Source organism: Danio rerio, chromosome 15, assembly GCF_049306965.1.
Source record: "Danio rerio strain Tuebingen ecotype United States chromosome 15, GRCz12tu, whole genome shotgun sequence".
NCBI classification, from domain to species: Eukaryota; Metazoa; Chordata; class Actinopteri; order Cypriniformes; family Danionidae; genus Danio; species Danio rerio.
In genome coordinates, this window is record NC_133190.1 from 40,236,020 (window position 1) to 40,251,926 (window position 15,907).

The 15,907-nt window shown below is 37.0% G+C and overlaps 1 protein-coding gene across 2 annotated transcripts in view; it reads right to left on the reverse strand.

Annotated features, from left to right (window-relative positions):
- Positions 1-14,980, reverse strand: part of kmt2bb (lysine (K)-specific methyltransferase 2Bb) — an 86,630-nt gene extending 71,650 nt beyond the window's left edge. For both annotated transcript variants that reach the window (XM_009291876.5, XM_002664671.7), the window contains exons 1-3: positions 14,639-14,980; positions 5,205-5,283; positions 1,599-4,880 (exon numbers count right to left, since the gene is read on the reverse strand). In XM_009291876.5, coding sequence (XP_009290151.1) covers positions 1,599-4,880; positions 5,205-5,283; positions 14,639-14,947 — 3,670 coding nt within the window. In that variant the 5' untranslated portion in view covers positions 14,948-14,980. The remainder of the gene's footprint in view (positions 1-1,598; positions 4,881-5,204; positions 5,284-14,638) is intronic.
- Positions 14,981-15,907: the final 927 nt, after the last annotated feature.

Sequence of the window (15,907 nt, forward strand, 5' to 3'; positions counted from 1 at the left end):
GTTCATAGTAACCAAATAAATAGCAAAAACGTTATAAAGTACAACAGCTAACACTTTACAATAAAGTATCGTCAGTAAAAGTTAGATAATCAGAATCAGAATCAGTTTTATTGCCAAGTGTGCTTCACACACACAACGAATTTGTTTAGGCTACAGAAGCTTTAAGTGTACATAAAGTGACAAGTGACAACACAAAATAAATATGAGAAAAAAAGATGAGAAACATTAAACAGAGATGCATTTGTTTATTTTAAACGCAACTAAATTTTTATTGGTTATCAACTCTATTTAGTAAAATGATTACACCTATTATCTTAATGTGTAATTAGACGTTACCTAAGAGATTTACATCACCCAGGGTAAATAACAGCTTTTAAAGTTTATATCATGAGACTGCTTTAGGAATCCTTACTGCAAAGTGTTAAAGTACAACTTTCCAATAGTCACACAATTTTCAATCAGTGTTTCAGAATGCAGTACAGATTAAAAATGTGAAAATGATCATGCTTAAACTATTAAGCCAACCAAGCATTTGCCGCTGTTATGAACACCTTGGTAAATACAAAGTGAATATTCTTAAAAGACACGATAAAAGTTACAAATAATAAATAATTATTCACTGTATTTTAAAGTGCCCACAATATCAATATTGTGCATATCCATTATTATGATGTATTGAATTACTGAATATCAGCAAATGTCTAGTATGACAACAAAAATACATATTGATGACTGTTTAAACTTATAATTGACCCTTTGCTGACTGTTTGATTGACAGGAAATCTGCCCAGTCACAATGCTGATATTACGTGCTTGCCATTGTTATTTGCAATTTAATTTGACAAACAAATCATACATTGGCAAATTCATTTTATTAAACTACTAGTATGATTATATTTTATACGTAACTAATAAAAGAAAAAAATAGTAGTCAATAGACAATGACAATCTCTAAAATTAAACCAAGAATGGACTTGCTGTACTTCAAAACATTGCACCTACCAATCTCAATAGGTGAGGTTAGTGTTAAAATTAAAAAATTGCATAAAATACTATTAAAAAAAGTACATGTGTTGTCAAAATGACCATGTTTAAATAGGCCTGCTGGTGTTTGTGCCCTATGTTTGTATATTAATAACCTACTCTGAGGATAGTGGGTGTTGCAAGTCACAGAAATTGTTATTTTAGGGGTTGTGGGCTGAAACGTTTTGAAAACCCCTGATCTAGATGACTGTTTTTAAAAGTTACATTGTTGGGTATACAGCTAGCCTTCTGAAATTTTGCAAATGTTTAAATATGCAAAACTGTTTGCCAATCATACCAGTGGGAGTTTACTTTTGAGTCTACAGCCTGTCACACCTATTCAAACAGTGGTTTTCCTTTTAGCTATAACACAAGTCTTTATTCAGATTACTTCAAGTCACTTTTACATCCTGAAAATCAACCATTTGAATGCAGATCTTTCCGGAAAGCATTCATTATTTCCGCAGGGATATCATTAATTGACAATGGGGGCGCAACTGTTAGTACCAAAAACTTGTCTGACATTATGGGTGAGAAGACAATAAAAGATTTAGATAAATAATGTCATGACCTACCTTTGCATTTATTGGGTAGGGAGATGTCCGTATGAATTGAGAACTCATCCGGCAGGTCATCCTCTTGGATGTCTTTTGCCTGGTGTTGTGCCAAAAGCTTGGCACTCAGAGCTCGGACACAGATGGAGACTTTGCGAACAACCCCAGGGGTGTTGAGATCCTCAATCTTGAGTTTTGCCTTTTCCTTCTTCATTTCTCTAAGAGACTTTATGAGACTGGCCCCTTCCTCCAATTCCTTTTTCGGTGCCTTGGCAGGAGATGATACAACTTTGCTTATTTTTTCCTTAGGGATCTTTTTCTGCCTTGCGAGACTCTGTTTGAGTTTAAGCTTTTTGTATAACCTTAATTTTGATGATTGCGCTTTGAATTTTGTGGATTTCTTCTTTTGGACGGGATCAAGAAACGAGTCCACTGTAAAATCTTTGGCAGATAGCAAAGTCTCCAACTCCTTGTCAAGATCTTCACCAAAAGAATACACATCCTCACTGGCAGGCTCCAGAACTCCCCATTTAAAACCCGGATCTCTGAGTAGTGATCGTCTTTTCCCAGACTGCTTCTCCTCACTGAATAGGTCTATGTCATCAGGTGATTTAGGTTTTGATTCCCAAGTGGAAGACAAATCAAGATCGATTTCACTCTGATTGTCCTCTTCATCCTGAGACTGAAAGCATCCAGGTTCACCTCTTTCACTTGGATCAGATTTCTTTGATTTTGGCTGGAGACCAAGCTTCTTTTGGGAGTTCTTACGAGGAAGGTCTGACATACCAAGATCGTCCATAAACCTCTTTGGTGTTTTGATAACTCGAGATGATCGGGCACTAACGACCGGCATTATGAAATGTCTGATGTTTTTCACGATCTTCGCTTTGTTAGGTTGAATGTCATGATCTTGGTCTGTTTTCACACTGAAAGAATCTGATTCTTCTTGAGTGGAAAGTTGGTCCTGGCTGCTGGTGTTCTCTAATTGCTTTGATAGGAATTTGGCTTTTTTCCGTCTAGCCTCTAATGACTGAATACTCGTAATCCTTTTTCTCTTGTACTTTGTTGCAAATAAACCAACAAGTTTTGGCTCTCCTCCTTCAGACTCTGTCGTTGGTGGGCAACCATCAGTAGGCTCAACCAACACCTTCTTTTGCAATTTTTGATTTTTTACCCGTCTTCCAATTAAAGATCTTCGTCTACGTTTGGCATGTTTTATTCGCCTTTTTAAAGGACGTCGTACCTGTGGGTGATCTTTCACAGAAGGCTCTAAAACCAGAACCTCTTCATTTTCGATTGAAGGCGCCTCAAGCTTTATCTCTGGCTGAGGTTCTGTCACAGGTAACAGATCTGTTGAAGGTGCTTCAACGGTTTGTTCAATGACCTGAGGTTCGGCAGCTTCAGGTAATGGTTCAGCAGTTGGTGGAACTGACCGTTTACCTCTTTTGGGTGTAATTTTATCTAAATGCCTTTTTGGTTTGGATTCAACAGGTGCTGGCACTTCTGTTGGCAAAACCAGTAATTCCTCCTCCTGAGGTTCAGTTTCAGTTGCAATTTCAGAAGCGGAGTTTTCTTGAGAAGGATTAGTTCTGCCCTTTCGCCTATAAATAGTCCAGTGTCTATGTCTTGCACGCTTCTTCCGTGCAGCGCTTTGATGTAGCTTATTCCTTACTTTGTGGTCAGGACTGGTAGTAGTTTTTTGCAACATGTTCTCACTGTTTTCCAAATGTTGATGCTCTTCAACTTTTTCAGGTTCTGTTATTTCAGGTGAAGTTGTGACTTGCTGAATTAAAAAAGACTGCTTTAAACTGTTGTTTTTACCTGGTGAGGAGACAACTTTGATTTGAAGTGGTGGCACAATATCTTTATTGATCAGATCTTCTGGCTCCGTCTGAGTGGCCTCTTCCGGATGTGCTTCAATTTCTGATCTTTCGAGAACCTCCTCATTTTCTTTTTCTGGGATTTCCTCATCCTTGTCAATGGCAACTGGGTTCTCAGGGCTTTCAGGAATTACAGTACTGGCAGTGTTTTCTACTTTTTGTGACTCCTGCAATGAGTCGGTTTCCAAAGTGCTGGAAGGAGCAGATGCAGGTTCTGCTTCTTCAGAAACATCTACTTCCTTGTCACATTTAGGAGGAAGTTCTGCTTCTATGCTAGGACTTTCATCTGCTTTGCTTGGACTTTTTTGAACTCGAGAATCTTGGGATTCGATTTCTTGGGTTTTGCCAAGATCCTCTTGGTTTTGGGGATCTTGGGTTTTGCTTAGATTCTCTTGAATGTGGGAATCTTTGCCTTTGCATTTCACCAGTGTAAGAGTCCACACAAACTTGCATCGTTTCTTTCGAGACCGGGCTTTGGGGTTTCGTATTCTGGTCAGTTTCAAACCTGGAATACCAACAAAATCATTGCCGAACGCAAGTTTTAGAGGATCATCAGCTGAGTGGCCATGATCTTTTGCTGATGAATCCTTATTTCTTTCAGATTCTTTACGATTTTTCTTTTTCTTCTTCTTCTTTTTTTTCTTCTTTGAAGGTGATCTGGATTCATCAATTGTAGAGACCTCCAACTGTGACTCTGCTAAACTCTGGTCTCCAGACTCCTGTGGAGCAATTGAAGACCTTGTGCGTTGTCTCCTAATCACAAGCTTATTTACCTCTGATGCCTCTTGTGCTGACTTATCAGCAGGTTTTGGCTCCTTATTTTCACTTGGCAGTGGATTCTGACACTTTCGAGTTGATTTCCTCAGCTTTAATTTTTGGTCATTGGCCTCTTTTTTAGGTTCTTTTTGCAGAGTGGTTTCTAATTTCTGGTCAGCAGATCGTCCTCTCCTTCTAGTACAAACCTCCACCTTTGTATCACCAGCACTGCTTTCACTGGCTGGTGTTTTTGTCTTTAATTTCACATGAGCACTTGAGATTTGGGCACACTGACTCTCTGAAACTTCAGTTTTGACTTCCTTGGGTCTTCTTCCAGGTTTTCTACGCAACGTTGGTACTGTAACCACTGTCTTTTTAGCCACCAGCTTTATTGTGATCCTTGGAGTTGTTTGGGTCTCACGTTTTCTTGACCCTCTTTTTCTCCTGGTGGGCTTCTCTAATGCTCCATCAACATCATCTCCACCACCGCCGCCGCCACCACCATCATCTACTGATGTGTCTTTTTGAGACTCTTGACTGTGGAGCTGCTGAACAGTACCTGAATCATTCTGAGGATCATGCGAACCTGTGCTTTCCACTAAAGGAGACACTGGAAGAGCCAACCTTTGACGTATCCTCTTTGACGACTTCACTGAAACACGACCACCTGAAACAATCAAGTTAAATTATGTTCAATCCACTGCAGTTAATTACAACATGGATTCATATATTTACACCACATGCTACAGTAACTATCTGTTTGATAGACTAAAATAACAACATATAACTTGTAAAAGATCTGCACCAACAGTTTGTATTCTATAGTATTCTACAAACTCTAAAATTATGCTCTGTTGCACAACATTTTTACTTAAAAATTGTATGGCTCAAAAAAGATAAGCAAACACATTGATACATGACTTGATACATGATACATGACATTGATACATGGAGATTCTTCAAATAATTTAGCACCTGAAGTCACACTTACGTTTACATGGATTTCGTCCAGCACGAACTGGGATGCTGCGGTTTTCATTTTGAACTTCAAAGCCTTTAAATTCAGATCCCTAAAAATCAAAAAGAAAAGCAAACTTTAACACTTTTTATTAAGTATCCGTAACTTGTTTCATATGTATATGTGTCTTGTTTGCAGTCTCTGTATTCCTGCATTAAGTACTACTACTAAAATTAAAGCCCTGCTCACACAGTGAAATTTCAGCCACAATTTTGTCATCCGAAACAAATTTGGGAAATTCAGGATTCCTGAAATCCTAGGCTAAAATCTGTGATCTTTGATAGTTGGTTTGACATGTTCACAGACAGCCGCTTAATGCCCATTGTAATCATTTGTTCCTCTGATTAAGTTCAGGCAGAGTCAGAAGACATTTCCTGTATTATGACAACAACTGCGATGATCATCAATCCAAAAACCATTAGGGGCAGCAAATTTGATGATGCAACATATGCAACAATGCAAAATGTCAAAAAACATTTAGTTCTGGTTTTATTGAGGTACGCTTTGTGGTATCAAAGGAAGGGAGGGGGGTTCTTTCGTGTTTGGCTGGTCTTCATTGTTGTTCAGTCTGACTATGACTAAGATCTTACACAGGGTCTCTGCAGATATCATAATGTCAAATTTAAGACCTTTTACAACCTTTTTAAGACCATTAAGTATTAAATTTAAAACCTATATTGCACTCAAAACAACACGAGAGAAAATGTAAAAGCACAAAATTAGGGGTAAAATAAAGTTTTTTAAATTGAACAGTACTAAAGTCAGGTTAAATGCACCATTGAACAATAGAAAAAACAAACATCTTAATGCAGATTTATACTTTCACCTGGCACCGCATCGCACAACTCACGAAAAGGATTAAGGCTTTTATACTTGGCACGTTCACCATTGAGATATTTTTTTTTTAAATCACAGGGGGCAGTCAAAAAAAAAAACAAAGTAAAATCAGACGAATAAAAAGATAATCATTATCAATGAAGATGTTTTTGGGGGCCTCTTTTTTGTTGTTTTAACAAACTTATCCCTCAAGTTTTTCCAAAGTTTTACAAAAACTTTCCTCCTTTCCCATGGCTGTTGCAATTTCTAATTATTGGTCATTCTGGCAAGCAGAAATGTAACTGTGATAGAAAATAGGTAAAAACTTGATTAGGTATTATAGCTATTCACTCTTCAAATAAATCCCACTATCAATCCCATTTTATCACTAAAAAAAGTGAACTAGTCTCTGCTGTACAGTGTTTTGTGTAGTACAGTAAAGTACTTCAATTACTCTGTTGTGGTAATACTATAGTTGCTATGGTAACACAAGTGTATTAAAAACAAACTACCCAGTGCTTTAGTTTCTTTCCAATATAGGGTATATTTTTCTACAATTCACCACACTTTACTGTAGTAAAACTACACTATTTCATTTTATCAGTTCACTATTCTTAATACTACAGTATGCTGAAGCATCTCTGGAAAAGCACGAAAGGAGTCCGACGGAGCGAGAGCAGATCACGCACGTGAGCAGCCAGTGTTTTGAGAGCTCGCAAGCAGTTTTGTCCATGAACAAAGGAAACCGGCCCGTGAGCAGAGATTCGCTCTCTCGTATTACATCGCTCCCGACTTATAAAACTGCGCTTGCGACATTTGTCAGTGAAATAACGGCATACTCTGCCAGCCGAAATCATGTCGCGCACACTCAAAGGGAACTTCCGCAAACACAGCGATGATGTCACATTCGCCGCTTGCACTGAGTTTAATATCAGAAAGCTGATTGGCTATTGCAAGTTGACCTTTTTGTAGTTGTAATAGCGCAAATTAAAATTGAACTAGTGAAATAAAGAACTACAACACCCCAAAAACCAAGCAACAACAACAAAAAGAATTTAAATGAGCATTAGATGTAGCGTTACATGGATATCGCAAAAATAAGACCTGTGCAAAAATATTTAAGACCTAGAACTGCAAATTTAAGACTTTTTAAAACCATAAATTTGGATTTTTTTTTATTTAAGACTTTCTAACACTTTTTAAGACCCCGCGGGGACCCTGTTACAGTGTGTCAAGGGAGCCATGTCATTGCAGTCAACATAAAATAATCGTTGAGGATTATGAAAAAAAACAAAAAATAGAAATCACAGTGTGAGACGGCCCTAATTTGCCTCACTATGTACTTTAATATAGTTTGCATAACTCATTATATAGTACAAAGCAAGGACACATACAATTGATAAAATAGCAAAATAGCATATAAGACATTTACAAGGCTATAAAATATTTCTATTTATATAAATGTCATTTTTTAACATTCTAGTCATTAAACACCCAAGTCTTGTGATTTAGAACGTATAAATACAACTATTCTCAACATTGATAGCATCAACAAATTAGCATTTCAGAAAGGCCATGTGACAGTGTAGACTGGAGTAATGGCCAGTAAAATAAAACAAGACAAAGTAGGGAATTTGCATGTTTCTGATCTGTAACACACTAATGAATGTTTTATTAAATCAATGCACATAATATTATAAAAGGTGATCATTCATCATAACGGTTTTGTGATTTGCTTTACTGCAAAAAAAGGCATCAAAGAATATGTGAACATACTGTCTGAGATTAATTTTGGTAAATAACCAAAAATAAACAGAACACTTGAACAAAGTAATGGCTGTGGATGACAAAACATCAAAGTTTTGGCCTAGATTAGGCCTTACAAGTGTTAAAACACTGAATTGTACAAGACATAAGTCCTTTATTCTTGTTCCACACTTCACAGAACACTGCTCGTGCCCGAAAACAAAGAAAGAACTGAAGTGAAACAACTCAACTATTCTGTTGTGTGAAAAAAACACAGCTGGAACACTTCTGCTGTTAACCACCCGAGAGAACTTGTACATAAAACAACACATTAAATATTTTGTATATTACGTCTTTCTTTTCATTTTTATTCTTTTATAACCTGTTTTAACATGTTTTAATCTGTTTTTACTTATTATTTGTTTTTATGTTCTTGTCTTGTCTCTTTTATTCCTGTTTAAAGCACATTGTTTGTTTGAAAAGTGTTTGAAATGTGCTATATAAATAACCTTGCTTGCTTTGCCTATTATGATAATGCCCTCATGTAAAATACAGTTCACTAATACACAATCTCTGTTATTTATATGTAAAAAAAAGTACTACTTTAAATACATGATCACATCATTATAAAGTCCCATACGCATTATTACAATACAGTACAAGTTGTAAAACCTGCACCGAAACCGTAAACTTCACAGAAGTCAATGTACAGACAATAACTGCGTCTATTTTTATAAGAGGCAATTGTCGAAGCACGTCTTCAAGCCCTCAAAGTCCACAAAACTTTGACCTTGATCATTTTTTTTTTCATTTCAGTTGCATGTTTCTGCTCTGACAACACAACATAGAGTAACCATAGCACATTTCCATGCCACTGATACATGACGCGATGAGAAACAAGTGCATAAAAGCCTGAACATATAGGTTTCCCACGCCTTATGACCATCAAGTTCACATGACTTCCTCGTTGCGCGAGATTACTGGATAAGCATTATCAAAAATTATTTACTAAAAGCAGTTTTTGATTTGAAAGCCAGTTGCAATTATAAAGACACATTACCATTTAGCAGCTGTGGGAATTACAATTAAAATCCATCAGTATTTTTTTCAATTGTTCCATTTTTGTATCAAGAAGAACAGGTTATGAATGCAAAGTGTCATTATATCCAATACATTAATCTATTTTAATGAACAAACTTAAACGTTAATCAGCCTATGGTGTCTACCCTGATGACTAAAATCACACTCACTTTCTGACTAATGTATTTAATCTTCATAGGCCTATATGTCAAGATATTACTATGTCTTTAAAAAGGTAGCAGGTTTAATCATTTGTAGCCTTGTGCTCAAAGTATTTATAGTACAAAAAAAAATGTACAACCCACCTTTTAACAACACCCCAATATTCTTTGAGCAAATTTTGGGATTAATGTTCAATAAATTGTAAAACTCTGGAAAAATGTTATGCTCTCATACACTGAGTAGGGCTCCACGATATATTATTTCAGTATGGGGTTGGCACTGGAATTCGATACCAATCTGTACTACAATTTCAAATACGTCCGTTTCAGTTTGTAAATATTTCAACATGCTGTGTAAATATTTCAACCTCCAGCTGTCTCCGCAATTTCAAAACGCAGGTATGGTGTAAACATCACTTTAATATCATTCAGTTAAATTTAATTTAAACAATTAAAAGCATCACAATCTCTTTAAGTGTCCTCCTGGGCACCAGGCTTCCCTGCTTCAGCATATGTAACCCGGTAAGCGATAAAACAATGAGGTCATCTGTAGCACACCCTCGTGTTGTCTGTATTAGTGTTGACCCAGTATTGAAGTTTTAAAAACGTCTAATTCCCGCTGAGCGCGCTCTTAAACACTGCTAATTTACAGATCCACGAACACTGGCGTGTTTCAAAGCCACAAAAATCAGTCGAGTCCTTATCGGATTGCTCGTCTGTGTTTGCACTCGGTGAAGTGCAGTGAACTGATGACCTTCACGGCCAATCACAGGCATTTCTGTCGAGCACTACTAAGGCAAGTCAGCAGTGTTGCGTTCAACAGTGCTGAAATGTTAGTGGGAAATTGATGGTTGTTATAAATTTCAGTAACAAAAAAAATTCAGTATCGTGACAGATCTATTATGGCAAAAACAAAAACCTGTTTTTTAACTTGAGTTTGATAAATAGCATCTAAACCGTGTGTTTGGGAAAGAAAACGTTAGCCGACTAGTGCCATTTCTCTTTACTTAGCTAAAAATTAGGTCTGATATCCCTTTATATTTTCAGTATCCATTCAGAACAAACCTTGGGTTACACGGAAGGCAGTGAAATGATAAATTTGTGTCGATTTGCTCTTCGCTGATAAGATATATAGCCAGGTTAGGGTTGTAACGGTATGAATTTTTCACGGTATGATAATCGTCTAAAACAATACCACGGTTTGACGGTTTCGCGGTATACGGTATGTTACAAATGTTACAAAATAATAGAACAGTGAAGCAAATTTGACTTTTTCCAAATAATATATTTTTAGTTACTATAAACAACACCACTTACAATGAACAAATAAAAATAAGAAAATAATAAATAATGTGTCAAAGTCCAAATAAAGTCCAAATAAACATGGTGCAAATCCTCAGTAAAAAATAGATATAAATATTTACTATACTATAAATAGTTACATAACGAAACTAGATTCAATATGGAACATCCTTAGGTTTTATGTGCCAGCATGGATATGGTTGTCTGTGGATATGGATATGGATATGGTTGTCTGCAATGCAGACAAACAGCTGCATCTTCATTTGCGTCTTTTGAAAACACCAAGAGCAGCAGTTCGTCTTTGCTGTGTCTCTGTTTTGTCATGTTTCTGTGCTGCTGTGGATGCAAAAGTACTTAGTATGAGAATTATTTCATGCAATACTTTTTTTTTTGCGTTTTATTTAGCCGCGCATAAATGTATGCCTTTCTCTCATTCCGTGTTGTTCAAAAAGCTTGGTCCACAAACAAAAGCGAAACCTATGCTTATTGGTTGTGATATAGCGAGTTTGAACCAATCTGGGCATGGAGGAGGGATAATGCATCAATGTATCATGTCTGATTTGTCCGGAGACACAGTGACGAGCGTTTCTTTGTCAAATCAGCGTTGTCAAATGTTGATGACGTAACCGCACTGATTCCGGAGCCTCTGAAAGTCCGCGAATGTTATGTGATACAGCACTGGAAAGCTGAGATTCTCTTCTTTATGCCAATCTTTGAATTGTATGAATCGGATCAGCGGATCAAAAGTTATTAAACATTTAAGAGCAATACTTATTTTTAGCGGTGGGCGGCTGTCTCGGTCTTTAAGGGTTAAAACCGTTGATATGCAATTGTTCATGGTATGATAATCGTGCACGTTCAAATCGTGGTAAACCGTCATACCGGTATATTGTTACAACCCTAAGCCAGGTACACAACATTCCTGTCTGACTCGGGCGATACTTCCAGGTTTTTTTCCACCGCAGCCTCGATTTCACTTTTTAAATGGCGGCCACGTGAAATCAGTCTATAACCACAGGTATTGAGACACTGGAGCACTTTAAAGCCACAATTCATCAGCCGATCGCTCGTTTGTCAGCTTATAACCAAACCAGCTGATCTACTTGACTTTGAAACGCTCCAGTGTCCCTGTATCTGTGATTACACTCAGTAAACATCAGTGAGTTTGGCAAACCGATGACCTTCTCTGCCAATCACAGTCATTTCTGTTGAGCATGTAAACACAATGGCAAATCAGAGCTTCTTAAGAACGTGCTCAACATCCTCAAATGTTCGCAGGAAATGGATGTTTACAATTCCACAACTGATTGGTATCGAATTCCAATGACAATCCTATTTCATTATCGATATCGCAATGTGTGCATCTGCAATAGTCATAGTTGACCAGATTCCACAGGTCAAAACACATGAGATTTGTGGAGACACTGTGGAATTTGACCATAATATATTGTTTCAAGGCCTGTGACTGTACGATAATTTTAACTGAGTTTAAATAGTGCATAAACAAAGAATAATTTTATTGAATTATTTATAAGATTAAGATTATGCAATGCTTTTTTTATTTATTAATCGCTTTCTGTGCCTGATTACTGTAAAACTCTCCCCAGAAAACCATTAAATGTGCCTATTTTACTTTAATATTTGTTTCTTTGTGTTTATTTATGAAAATACTTGTATAATACATACATTACAATAAATTGCCTATAATTTTTTTTATATATCACGCCCCTACAAAATCATCCAAGTCTATATAAATGAATGACTTTCCAGATGGAACTGTTTAGGTTGCCTGATGAAAGTGTATTTATATCGCAATGTATATTACAGAGAAAAAAACATTGCAACATCAAATTTTTTCAATATCATGCAGCTCTAACACTGAGGGATTTTTCATCCTGACAGACAGTAAATATTGTGTTGGACTTTATTATAAACTTTACAGTAAACACTATTAGCGATTGAAAGTGAAATGGAGATACAATTGCATTTTAAAGAATCCTTGTGAAAATAAACCTGGAAGAGGATTCGAGGAGAAAAACACAAATACATTCCAGTGAATTACTTATGGGATACGTTACAAGTTTAATTGGGAGATCGAACCACAAATGTGCAGCTTATGTTTTCTTTCTCATAAGGAACAATGCAAATAAACAGGAGGAAATTTGAGCATTACACTTCTGATTTTGGATGCACTGATATGTTTTTTTTTTTTTGCACCGATATAGATAACCGATAAGTCTTCAGATTTAGAGGCCGATGACCGATATATTAGTCGATTAATAAAAATATTTTAAAATGTCAAATTTGAATATGTTCGAATCATGCATGGGCGAGACAGGCAATTCTGTACAATTACATAATTTATCGGCTTAAAGATATCGGCCTAATTTTGATATTTCCCGATAAATGCTATTTTTAATGCTATAGTTATCTGTCCGATACCAAAATTAGGCAGATCTCTTTAAGCCGATAAATGTTGCTTACTGACAAACTTAAAACATACGTGATAAAGTTCAAATTCAAACAGGATGATGATGTCATTAACAAAACTTTAACAACTTTTTAATCAAATTAATGAGGCTATAAAGGTCACACTACTGGCAAATAACAAAAGAACACGCTAAGAAAATATTAAGTTACTTATTCTCAAATCAAAACGCATGTACAATATTTACTGCTCAACCACAAAGGGGAATCTTGAAACACTGACTAAGAGATGTCATCACATGCTAAGATTATGCAAATTAAATTATATTTGGCCGATGCAGGTTTTGTAAAGTAAAATTTAATATTAAGTTACTTAAAGACCATTTTAAGAGCAAGTAAAGAAAAGGTAAAGAATAATCCGAAAGGAAAATAATGAGAATAATTCTCTGAATGTAGATTTTTATGGTGAAATGACTTGCAAATCGCAAAACAGTCAGCATTAAACTTGATATCAATCTCTGTGACTTTACATTTCATTTTACAAAAATAGCTTAAGGGTTGAATAACTGCTTGGAAAAAAACTGAATATGCAAAAACTTTCTGTAACTTCTGATGGCAGAAAAAAATCCTTCCAGATCTTACTTGGTCTTCCTGTGTATTATAACTGTATTATATCTGAATACATCAACTTACACATGTGAAATTAGAAGCCTTTTTATTTATTTGACTTTTATTTATTGAAACTGGTCAAAATAAAATGAGCTTAAGAACCAACATGTGTCAGTGACTTGATAAAAACACTCAATTTAAATTTGAAGCAATTTACATAGAGCATCAGCAGATATTTGTTCTTGGTTAAATATTAAATTTACTTTTCTCAAAAAACAAGCCTTGAATTCTTCATTTTGCACCTCACATATCCTGATTTGAGGATGTTTTGTAATAAAGGTAAAGTTGGTTTTATATTCGCACATTCGGACTTTCCCCTTAATAATATAATTTCATAAAAGTATTATTTGCAAGCTCTAAATAGCGAAATCATATAAGAAGCAAATGACTATCAAAGTACAACATTGTTCACAGTCAAATAAACAGTGTTAATGTTGTTTTCAAATCACACTTGCATGCTAATTCAGATCGAATATTTAAAGTAACATGTTAAACAATATAGAGACTTCTAAATGAGCGAATGTGTGAATATAAAACCAACTTTACCTCTATTGTTTTGTATTGAAAAGCAAACATACTGTTCACTTTTTACAATGCATGCTCCATATGTAATGCCATAACTTTCTAAATAAAAGACTTTCTGCTTCAACTAAAACCCTTAAATTCCGGAAGAATGAATGAACACTCCTCAAGACCTGCAGAGACTCTCACACAGTGAAACTCAGCTTTACATTGATAAGTCAGGTATATATTCACAGTCATGCAATGACTTTTTAAGCATCAACCTAACATCATTGTTCCTCACTGCAGGTGATCTAGCAATGAATGCTCTTATCAGCAGTCTGTCACAAAATTAAGTCTAGCAAACTGGGTGTTGCAACTGGTGCATGTATAATAAAGACAATATGCATGCAAGTCCCAAAAAACAAGATCAGATAACGCAAACAGCGCTGTTAATATCCAACAAGCACAACTATATGCATTCAAACAAATGAAAATATAACCTGAGCCTGATTCTGCTACAAGCTACAATGCTACAGTAAGTGCCCCCCTCCCCCTCCGTGTTTTAATGTAACGCTTTAAACAGCAGTGCTGCGCTCGCGCTACTTCTCTTCTAATTCCTTCCTTTGAAACACACGGTCACATAAAACTGCTGAATGTGAGCACTGCGACACAAAACAAGGCGGTTTCCAGCTCCGCACTGACCTCTTCGCTCCCACTCGAGCTGTATCCAGCCTCCCCCAGGCGCTTGTAGCTCGCCTCCAGCCCGAGAAGGCGTGAGAGAGGCTGGTCCTCGTTCGGCGCGAGCACCAGGCAGGTGGGCCTCGGGCCTCCGTTGGCGGAGATCTCGTCCAGATCTGTCCCGCAGCGGCCGAGCTGCCAGCGCTTCTCCGAACGCAAACGGCTCCGCGACGACCAAGGCCGACCGGGGAAGCGACCTCGAGCCGCGCCCACGCCGCCTGCGCCCACAACGGCAGCCGCGGTTGCTGATCCGCATCCCGCCGCCGCCATCATCGCATCAACAACAACACCGATAGACAGAAACTCAGGCTGCGAGAAGAGGGAAAGCGCTGATAGGGAGGGGGGGCGGACGCGCGGTGCACTGTGGGAACTGTAGGCTGGTGGGAACGGATGCAATGCAGTGCGCGTCCACAACGTCGATCTAGTTTATGGAAAATATTGTTGTTTTATATATCACAAGAGAACGATATATAGTAGTAAACAAATGGATCAAAAAGGCTTTTTAAAATTGTCCAAAAGACAAGAATGAGTGTTGTTGAATAGTTTATGGACAATTTAATTTTTTTTTTATTTTATAATTTTTTTGCAATCGTTGATTATTGTTACTTTTTATAAATGCATATAATGTAAACATGTGATATAAGTGTAAGGTTGAACCGATATAAGAAATCCTTTGTACCAGTTTCAGTGGGTTTATTTAACAAGAGTTTATCTTAATTAGCATTATTCATTCATTTTCTTTTCAGTTTAGTCCCCTTATTAATCTGGGGTCGCCACAGCGGAATGAACCGCCAACTTATCCAGCATTTGTTTTATGCAGCAGATGCCTTTCCCGCTGCAACCCATCACTGGGAAACACATACACACTCATTCATACACACACAACGGACAATTTAGCCTACCCAATTCACCTGTACCACATGTCGTTGGACTGTGGGGGAAACCGGAGCACCTGGAGGAAACCAACGAACGCAGGGAGAACATGCAAACTCCACACAGAAACCCCAACTGACCCAGCCTTGGCTCGAACCAGTGACCTTTCTTGCTGTGGGTCGACAGCACTACCTACTGCGCCACTGCGTCGCCCTTTATTAGCATCATAATTATTGTAACTACTGTATTTTGCATTGTTTTTTTGTTTTTTTGAATGTCTGCAACAATATGGTGATGCCCATAAAAAAAATTCCTGTCAAGGACAATAAAGTTTACTACTACTGCTACTATATAAAATAT